We start from the raw sequence: 11,459 nt of genomic DNA on the forward strand, positions 1-11,459 counted from the left end.
TTAAACAAAAAGACAACTTGAAGGAGAGGAGACTGGCATTTTGTGCAACATTTTAATGATGTCAAAAGTAACTGTATAAGGGAGGGGCGGCCATAGTATATTGCCTTTTCTAGTAAAAAAGCCATTCGAAAAAGGCAATTGACTATTTTCAAATCGTGTTTTCTTGTTTAAAATTGTTGATGATTTTATAACGAAGAGAAACGTTGGTATAGTTTTTTTTTCGAGGTAACCTTGTCTTACACAGAGGATGATTTGATTTTTCTGCTTTTTCTTTACCCCTTGTCAATCTTATGTCTTTAAGTGTTGTTTAATACATATATGACGTGCATTTGTATATATATCCTAATGCCTAAGATAATTTTACAAATTCTCCGTGTATTCTTTAAATAATATTATTTTACTTTGTTGCATTAAAGAATGCTATAAAAGACTGGAGCACAATATTGTAGAATATATAACCTATATACATGTATATATATATTGCCAAGTAATCCCTCGTAGGTAAATTGAATCTAATTTACGTATAGTGGTTTTATATAATTGTTCTAAAACAAGATTATATTTACATTCATTAGAAGAGTCATTGTTCTAAAACAAGAACATGAGATAATTTGTAAATAACAAAGAGATATAAACATGAAAAAAGGAAAATAATAAAGAATAAAAGCTGAAAATGTCGCTGTATGAAAATAAAATCAGATTGAGTGAAGGCTAAGCCTTATGTACAGGTCAATCTTAACATGCATTCTGAAATATTCCTAATAGATAATCCATAATGCAACAAGTTACTTATTCATGTAATAAGTTTCACTCACTTGTGTAACATATGAAAGCATTTTTATTACATATTTACATATTTCAGACACAGCATCCAATGCACGCATAATATAAATTATACCGAAACATCTTAAACAAACCAAACATCTTTATTTCTGTGAAAGACTTGTGTTATTTCATTTCAACCGCTGTAAGTTATTTTAAAAAAACCTTTGTCATTTTTTGGATAGAACATTTAGTTCTTTTAATGATGGTGGGGGTGGCCAACAATGATGAACAATCTCAACGTGCATACATTTGACTCTAGATAAGGCATTGCAATGGAGGCAAATTGAAACTGAGGACCCCTCGGTAGACCAGCAACACCATGATTGATACTGCTGAGCTCGGCTATCCTCCCATTTTTATTTGTCAATTTCACATGTATCATTTAGCATGTATTTTTATTTGTTTTTAATGAAAAAAATCAATTAAAAAACTGTTGGATCAATCGATTTGAATAAAAAAGGAAATACTGCATGTATGATAAGATCTATAAAATTTATTTCTCGTTTGTCATATTTTTGAGGAGCCCACAATATACAAGCTTTGCTTTTAAGCGGGATCCTCCATTTTCACAAATCCTTTACAAATGATTATTTTGTATGCAACTTTCTTATAACATGTCTTTTTCGAGTTGATTTCATGAACTTGGTACATTTTTTTATGATGTTGACTTGTTATGATGTTATGATGGTATTTTTTTTTATTTATATTTTGTTGAGAATGAAATAGAATAATATTTTTTATGTCCTGAATAGGAAATGAACGATATTTGCTTTCAATTAATGCAAACAATTTGGATGTAAAAATGCAATGCCCCCCAAAATCACCACTGGTGATCTATCGATCTATTGAGCAAAGTTCAAATTTTTTTCTCTTTTCTATTTTGTTATCAATTTTCATGATTTACATGCTTTGTGATATATTCAATATGTACAGAAAAATCATTAAAAACAGTACTAAATATTTATTATGACAACTTTCAATGCCTCTCTGCGCAGTACCTTGATAACACGTCGTTTATATTAAATCAAACAAAATGACGCAATATTATTACTTTCATCAAAATCAGATAATAATAACAAATTTGTATTTCATTAATTCAAATACAGTACATAAATCATGAATTAATGACTTTCCAAGAATTTCATTAACATAATTTCAGATTAAGCTCAGACTATTTCAATGAACTGCATTGACCCTATAATACAATACATTAAATGCAAATAAAAACCTTTCAATCAGCTGCGTCAATTAAAACATGCCTGCCCTTAAACATACACTCACACACCTTCACATACCCCTACTCCCATAAATACAACGAATCAATATCATTTGATCTTATACACACACAGACACACGCTCATCCGTGTACGTTCGCTAAGGCAGTTCGACCTTTTGATAAAGTTCAAATTTGTTCTCTTTTCTATTTTGTTATCAATTTTCATGATTGGCATCCTTTGTGATATATTTCACTATGTACAGAAAATCAATAAATACAGTACAAAATATATATTACGACAACTTGCAATGCCTCTTTGCGTATCAAATTATCAAATTTTAGTACATATCCAAATAAGAAAATAATTAAAAATGTGTATTTCATCATTTTGAAATACAGTACATAAATCATGAATTAATGAGTTTCCAAGAATTTCGTTAACATAACCAAATACATATTAAAAAACTTCAGATCAGATTATTTCAATGAACTGCATTGACTCTATGATACAATATTCATAAAATGCAAATAAAAACCTTGCAATCAGCTGCGTCAATTACACACACACTTACCCGCACACACCCTCACACACACATACTCCCATAAACACAACGAATCAATAACATTTGATCTTACACACACAGACACATCCTCATCCGTGCATGTTCGCACACCCCTTCTCAGCTACAAACGTCATATTAAACTCATCTTGTTTATCTTTCTCTCATTCTATCTGTTTCTTTCCCTATGCTAGTAAGCAAATGAGCAAGATATTCCTGCACAATCTCGTGAATTGTGAGACTTCAAATCTGAAAGAATTTAACCACTTTTTACTCTAATGATATTGATTATTCTTATACCATAGGAAAGGGTAAATGTTACTCTTTTATATTGGTCGTTTCTTTTGAATAAAATAATTTGATAAGTGAATTTCAGGCCTGAATAGATGCCTCAAACGGAATTTTCTTCTTCTGTATGTGGCACCTCTTAGATGGGTCAGCACCCAACTTTTTCCATCAAGATACGAGAGGAAATTTCTGGAATTTCCGAGAAGTATAAAATCCAGAGTTTTGATTGGCTGAATAATGTTTTCAAAACAACAGGCGCGTGTAATTCGAAGAGATAACCACATCGTGAGTGTGATCTTGCAGATGCCCAGTGTGGTATGTTCGGATTTGTGTGGGTGTGTGGTCTCTATGACTAATCAGAGTGAAGTAGTCTTGTTTTATAAGCTGCTAAATGGACTTGGCCTATGAAAAGCTGGCTGGTGACCCATCTAAAATACTTCTTATTATAAAACCAATATCATATCAAAGCTTAGATCTTCAGCTTTATCATAATTTAAAGATCATTTGTGCTCAAACAGAAATTAAGTATAAAAGAACAACTTAGGTTGCATGAAAATAATGCAAACACCCTCTCATCATGAACATTACTAGGATAAAAGAAGCTACTTTTTGAGGACCTGCCAACTGACTTCCTCTATCTAATCCTTCTTTTTAACATAGTTCATAGATCACAAAAATCATGAGTTCCATTAAATCATTAACCAAATAGTTCATCAGCGAGATGGATTTGACCAGCCACTTCTAGAGCAGACTGCAAGGCTTTCTGCTCTGTATTCTTTGTTTGCTTCTTTCTCCAACTACGGAGCATTGAAAGTGTTCCCATGTACGAGACGCCCGGTCCTTTGTTGTTCTCCTCAACATAACGGTTGATATCCTCTGGTCCGAAGCCAAGAGCATTTCCAAGATCATCTATCTCCGGTCGTGAGACCTTTTTTGCAACGGTTGTCATAATGCCATCAAAGTCCCTCTCTCGAGCTGGATTGATTCTAGATTATTGATTTGATAAATTATTACAAAGTGTAAACCTTTTAACACTGCTGATTTCCACTATTACTGCCATTAATCTCCCATATTATCTCTAATCAGATTATTCTGCGCTTGTTTCACTTCTTAACAATCACGTCCACCCCTGAAAAACATCGATTTGAATCAACAGAGCTAAGTGAAATGCAAATTAGAGAGTCGATGATGTCCCCCACTCACTCTTTCATTTGTTTGTTATTGTTTGAATTATACAATATTTCAAATTTTACTGATTTAAAGGACCAACTTGATTGAACCACAAAATGTTGAAACAACATGTTAATGGAGGAGCAACGCTTTGTTTCACATAATAATAAGGTGAACATGAAATAGTGAGTGGGTGACGCCATCATCATTTGGATACTGACAAGGATGTGCATTTCCGGCGCAAAATCAGGCGCAATTTTAAATGTCGTGATTTTGAGAGTTATGCCTATTGGTTTTGCATTTTTTTTATTCAAATCAACTCTTTCACAGGCTGAACTTGTCCTTTAAGTGCGTCACGCAAGTTTCACGTTTTTACCCTCAAAATGAATATTTCGTTCTTTCTATTTCTTGCTGTTTTGGATGTTGTTCGTGTTTTTATTGCAATATGGTTGTTAATTCAACAGGGGATTAATAAGAGCAAACAAATACATGTATCTTTCAGAAGCTACCAATTACTTAATTTGTATTATTTTCCCCTTTTTTCCCCTTTTTAACAAATTAATTGAGATAATAAAAGCTTCCATCCATCCTTTTCCATAGTAATACCAAATGTCCAAAGTAGACTTTTTCTTTTTCAACAACTTATTGAGATGATAAAAGTTCCCATCCATCTTTCTGAAAAGTAATACCAAAGGTACTCTTTTCTGCGTAAATCAATTGGCAATGTTAGCAATTATTAGAAGTATTTTAATGATTAAAACGTACCGTAAGGTTTCCTCTGATGTCTGCTGCGCCTGTAAACTTGTTGCACCGTGTTCTACTCCTACTAAAAAAAATCAGCAAAAGTCATTTCGATAACTTTGATTCTATCATGTGCATAATTATATTTTTCAAATTCGAAGAAGGGATTGAAGAGAAAGAAAACGAAAGCTAAAAAAAACATATCCATTCAAACCAAGTGTGAACATTTGCTTGTGAAACAATAGGTTTCGTCTCGTTTGAATCAATAATCTTTATTCACTTCTAAAATAAGTTACTTATGTCTTAATGAGCGGATTAAGTGGGAATGTTATTTATCATTCAAAGTCAACATGAATATGGGTTATTATAACAAGATACTAAAATAAGTTGACATTATGCATTGGTTTAAGATATCAATTTGATATCAAACATGATGTTGGTTCTTATTTCATACCTGCCATTTTACATTTCTAATTTATTCGATATATTAAAAAAATATTAAATAGACAAAAGACGTAATTATTTAGATTTAAACTGTATTGGTACTACAAAAAAGGGGCATTAAATATAGACATGCTACAAATGTTAGTTTTTTATATATATTTTGAATACACTTATCTTATCAAGAATATACATAATGGACAGAAGACAACATTAAAGCCAAAGGAAATATTAACTAAAAAAAAATGTGTAAAGGTTTCTGATCTGTAATGGGTTTTAATTGCCCCGTAATACATGGGTTCGCGATTAATTGTTATTTTAAAAGAATAGTTTTGATTGGTTCCTCTTCAGTCTACTGAACAAAATGCGCACGCAATGATGATCGTGATAGGTCATTCCATTTAGGAATAATCGCTAAACTTGGAGCCCCGATATAACGTATGTACTTATGTGGAGTTTTTTTCTAATTGTCATTACAATTCAGATGTATTGTGATCAGTCATTTCATGATCGAATATAACTCCCAAATTACGGGTTGTTTGTGACGGATCGATAGAAGTGCTACTAATATCTATGTGATATGAGTGATTTATTACTTATTTTTTCCACTGTGGTTGTATGACTTTTTGAAGTGGGCGCAGATTATAGAAATGTACGCTAAATTTATATAAAAGTGCCTACTTAATCGCGCATAGGTTAACCCTTCGTGCTTAAAGAAATTAAATACTTCTTTTTGACCGAGTGATACAAGTACTACCAATATGGATGTGACACGACTGATAATCAATTTTTCCTTTATAACAAAAGTTTGGTACAATAATAAAATTTTAGATTTATCATCATTCAGTTTCAGGCTATTAGGTACAAACCAAGTCTTACGGTTTCGTAGACAATGTTTCAAGTTGTGTGATAGCCAAGAACAGTAACGGAATTTTAGGTTGAAAGGACAAAGAGATATGTGTGTCATCAGCAATAACAATGGTAACCTACGCCGCATTTAAGAAATATTTACTGATTGGTTGCATATAAACTCCTCAAAAACGTTTGGAAATCTGAGTTTGGCCATTAATTTCTCTAAACTCCTAATTTCAAGCAATGCATATTTGATATTATTAAAAACATCATTTAATTCTCCTTAGAATTATACCCTACATGATATGATTATGGTTCACATGGAGACATGATATGATTATGGTTCACATGGAGGTGCATTGCGTTGAAATGTTTGGCAAGGTCAAAATTCAAAAGTTGCTAAATTATACAATATTGAAAGTCACTGTTCTTTTATTTCCGTGGTGATGAGTGAGCTTCTCAGCGGTTTCTTTTGTTTTCATGCTCCTAATATCAGCATTAACAGGAAATCAAACACACCTCTGCACAAGCAAACAAACAAACATGCATGGGTATTTCAAACCACAATTCAAAAGAAAAGATGAAAATCCATATTTTACCATTCGAAATAGACATGAAATGAAATACTCCAAAAATTTGCTTCGCTCAATTAATCGTGGGCCCGGCAGCCGCTGTGCAGCGCCAGTTCGACGTGGCTTTATCTCTTTAATCGTTGAACGCCAAACAGGGTAGCAGAAACTCCCTGACGCGGCCGGGGTTTGAACTCCCGGTTGTGAGACGAACGCTCTACCAATTGAGCCAACACACCGGTATCAAACCATGATATCTCACGGATCTCCATGTTAATGTTGATATTAAAGTGCATGAAAACAAAAGAAACCGCTGAGAAACTCACTCATCACCACGGAAAAAAGAACAGTGACTTTCAATATTGTGTTATTTTGCAACTTTTGAATGCCTCACATTTCAAGGCACTGCACTCTATGTGAATCATAATCATATCATGTAGAGTATAATTTTCGCATACATTCGTAATTCCAACGCTTCGTTATTCCGAAGGTTCGAATATTCCGAGGGTTCGTTATTCCGAACACGAATAAGGTTCGTAATTCCGAAGGTTCGTTAGTCCGAAAACGGAATAAGGTGCGTAATTCCGAAGGTTCGTTAGTCCGAAAATAAAATCAGGTCCGTAATTTCGAAGGTTCGTTAGTCCAAAAACGAAATAGGGTTCGTAATTCCGAAGGTTGATTAGTCCGAAAACGAAATGAGGTTCGTAATTCCGAAGGTTCGTTAGTCCGGAAACGAAATGAGGTTCGTTAATCCACAGGTTCGTTACCCTTCTTAAAGTATATATTTTAGATTAGAAAATCCAAAATTTGTTTGGCTATTGTTATTAGTTTAGTAAGGTACTCGCCGCTATTGGTTATAAAAAGACTTAGAATATCAATTTTTCAGGCTGGAATATCTATTTAGCTCGCGCTTACATGCATATATCCTATTCACGAGTCACTAAACACAGTCCTTAAATAGTTCCTTTTCTGGTCAATATACTTCAGCTCATACTTCGCACTCGTGTTAATTCTTCAGTTAGATGCACAACTGTTTAATGATTGGAATTACTGCTCAGAATATTTTTTTATATTTCTTATTGACATCTCCAAAATTTTGAGCTTGCGATTCACACTCGCAACAGCTCCCAAGCATGCCCGTTTAATAGTATTTGACCCCCCAAAAAACGGGTTTTACATCAGATTTGAAAATTTTTCCGACCCGCTCGCCCGTTGCACTTACTCACGAAAAATAAAGCCTAAATATATATCTTACCATAATCAGAAATCACTTCAAAAATGTTTTGCTCTACTTGATTCTACTTTGCTCCGCCCCCTTCATTTTGCTTCCCATCCTCATAACAATTGAACAGCAACGGTACAAACGTACCCCCCCTTCTACCACGCTTACCATTCCGGTTCTCCCGGCTACGCCACCGATTATTTCATTTTTCGGATTAACGAACCTTAGGAATAAGGAACCTTATTTTGTTTTCGGATTATCGTACCTTCGGAACAATGAACCTTATTTTGTTTTCGGATGAACGAACCTTCGTAATAACGAACCTTATTTCGATTTCGGATTAACAAACCTTCGGAACAACGAACCTTATTTCGTTTTCGGATTATCGAACCTTCGGAACAACAAACTTTATTTCGTTTTTTGGTTATCGAACGTTTGGAACAACGAACCTTATTTCGTTTTCGGATTAACGAACATCGAGATATAGGCAATTTACGTTTTTCGGAATTACGAAACTTCGAAATAACGAATCTTCGTAATTACGAAGTGTAACTATAATTTTAAGACAATTAAATGGTTTATTCATTATTATCAATCACAAATTAATATTCACTAAAACCGAGGACGGATTGTCGATCAAAGTCAGATTTCCAAACTTTTTTGAGGAGTTTAGATGGGAAGGAGAAGTGGGCATCCTACGGAACCGTGGGTGTGCCAAACTTCCGAGTAGTTAAGCCGGAAATCAGAAGGCCTGCATATTGTGATCATTCAGATATACATGAAATAAAGCAATCGAGGGCGGTCTTCCCTTGATACCTAATAAGTTAAGCCTTTAAATTATGAAAGTGTGATCTGCAATTGATCTACCATGTCTAACACTGAACCGATGGCGTAACAGGCGGGGGGAAGATGTCCCCCCCCCCCTGGCGGATTTCACCTGGGGAATAAAAAAACGGAGAAAAGATAAAAGGGAGGGAGAAAGAAAGAAAGGGAAATGGGAAGGAAAGGGAAAAGTGAATAGAAAACGAGGAAAAAAATATATTTTTAATGAAAAAGGAAGGAAAGCTGGAAAAGGAACGAAAGATAAACATTTGAGAAAGAACAATTTATTCTGTAATAGGCCTATGTCATGTAATAGCACGGTGGAATATTAATTAAAAGATGACAAAGTGGCAAACAATAGCGGGAAACGAATGTAATAACAAAGAAAAGGGACGAGAAAAAAGTAATAACACGACCGGGCTGCCGAGGATCGAAAGTAAAGAGCGGTAAGAAAGATAGACAACATACAACATTGTGCTATAAGTTTGCTAAATTTTATGCAAATAAGCAACCGGGGCTTTGCAACAGACTTCACGCAGTAGGGGCTCTTCATCTATAACCTTCAAATGGCTCTATAACGCCCCCCCCCCCCTGTAGGGAGGGGGTATTGGTTCCACACCCAAGATGAAATAAAAGAAATTAGAGGAGACAACGTATGATGAACTTAATGGAAACAATGAAAAGGAAAATTTATCACATAATTAGAATTTAATTTCAATTGGCACTTTTTTGCAGCTCGCTTTGCACACTGGCGACTCGTTACAAATTTTCCCACATTGCTATGTTTTGCCCCCTCAAAACATTTTGTTCAGTACGCAATAGGGTTGAATAAATGTATTGTTTAAAGATGTATATTTTGTACATACCCGCGATTTGATTAAAAATAGCGGCAATCTGCGAGGTTTAAATGGCTTTGATACCAAGACGCCAACCGCATTGCACTGCCGTATAATGGTTGCGCTTTTTGGTTGGGCCATGGCCCCAAAAGTTCTACAACCAAGTGCAAAAAAGGAGGAAAGAAAAGCAAATGAAAAGTTTAGGATATGATTCTATTTACTGAATATAGTGTCAAAAAATATCTCAAAGTCAGATTCTCATGAAAAGGTGATTTTTTTCTTGCTCGCTTCGCTCGCGCAGATCTTACTGTATATTAAAGGAGAATGAAACCCTTGAAACCAGCTGAATCCATATCAAAGAGAAAAATCAAAGAAACATATTGTTGAAAGTTTGAGGAAGATTGATTGAATAATAAGAAAGTTATGAGCATTTGAATGTCGAGATCACTAATGCCATGTAGATCCTCCCATTGGCAATGCGACCAAGATCTGTGATGTCACACACGTACAACTCCCTCATTACTTTAGTATTTATTTCACTTATATTCTCACTTTTATAGAGTCTATCACAAGGTGAGGTATTCTCTTTATGAGAGGACAAGTACAGAGGTTTCACAACATTATATCATTTATGAATCGTTTGTCATATGATTAGAATGAGCCAAAAGAGATGTTTTGGGGTATATTTTCAGTGTCCAAAAGGGGAGAGTTGTTCATCTGTGACATCATAGATCTTAGTCGCATTGCCAATGGGAGGATCTCCATAGCATTAGTGATCTCGACATTCAAATGCTCATAACGCTTCTCTTGCTAGTCCTATTTTACTCAATCTTTTGTTGATCTTATTCTTTGATTTCTCTGCTTTCACAAAAGCTAACTTGCTCCAAGAGTTTCATTCTCCTTTAAGCAGCTTTTTAGCACATGCGCCATACTGCGCCCCTCGTTTCTTTTGTACTATTCACGCCACTGCCGCAAAGAACCATGTTCACAGTGGCGTACAGACCACAAAAAATAAGGAATGGAAAGAGAGAAGAGTGATATATATTATTCTCTGGATACCATGTATAAATCTATCACAACATGGAATTTTTGTATCAAAATTTTTGATCGCTTGCTTCGCTCACTCGCAACATTTTTAAGATAAATTCTGCCCGATACGCAATATCTGGCCCTCTCAAAATCGTCGCCTCATTACACCATTACGCCTGTTCATACCATGATATGCCCGGGATTTTTTTTGCTCTTGCCCCCAACCCCCATTCCCCCCCCCCCCCCCCCCCCCCTGGCCACCGACCACTGTTACGCCGCTCCACTAAACTCATATCAAGCATAATAGTAGTAAAAACCGAGCCGAAATGTTGCCATTATCCATTCCTCAAAAGATACATGTTGACTAGTAGTGTATACACTATAACCGGGTCTGTACGCATGTTGACATGGTATGGGTTGAACAATTCATACTCAGATAATTACCTTGTGGAGGAACGTTCTCTTTTCTACGAGGAATTGGGAAATCCAACCTGAATGAACAATTGACCTCCAGTTCCTTGGTTTGTCCGGCTCTCATGGATATTTGAACATTATCTGGCTGTTTTGGGACATCAAATTTGACGGGTTCACAAATCTTGGGTCCGTGTATTAGTCTACAGAAAGAAATGATCTGCATAAACAGAAAATCACTACCACTGTTATTATTATAGTTTAAATTATTTTCAATTTGTGTTTATGTAAGCTATTTGGTTAAGAAAGGGGCATGGGTATCATCAACAAGCTAAGTTATTACAATCACGGGTCAATGAAGAGCCGTGGTTTAGTGATTCTGACTCTCGCTTTGTAAACAGAGGGTCGTGTGTTCGAATCCCACCGCGGTGTAGCGACCTTTGGCAAGGCGTCAAGCCACACTTTGCCACTCTCGAC

At 35.2% G+C, this 11,459-nt stretch overlaps 1 protein-coding gene across 1 annotated transcript; it reads right to left on the bottom strand.

The window, feature by feature from the left end:
* Positions 1-1,538: 1,538 nt before the first annotated feature.
* Positions 1,539-11,255, bottom strand: LOC135154951 (uncharacterized). Its single transcript, XM_064103196.1, has 3 exons — positions 11,016-11,255; positions 4,825-4,885; positions 1,539-3,875 (listed from the first exon to the last, which is right to left on the bottom strand). The coding sequence occupies exons 1-3, from the start codon at positions 11,206-11,208 to the stop codon at positions 3,587-3,589; spliced, it is 543 nt and encodes a 180-aa protein (XP_063959266.1). The 5' UTR covers positions 11,209-11,255; the 3' UTR covers positions 1,539-3,586.
* Between the last annotated feature and the right edge of the window lie 204 nt (positions 11,256-11,459).

This window comes from Lytechinus pictus, chromosome 8 (assembly GCF_037042905.1).
Source record: "Lytechinus pictus isolate F3 Inbred chromosome 8, Lp3.0, whole genome shotgun sequence".
Lineage (NCBI taxonomy): Eukaryota > Metazoa > Echinodermata > Echinoidea > Temnopleuroida > Toxopneustidae > Lytechinus > Lytechinus pictus.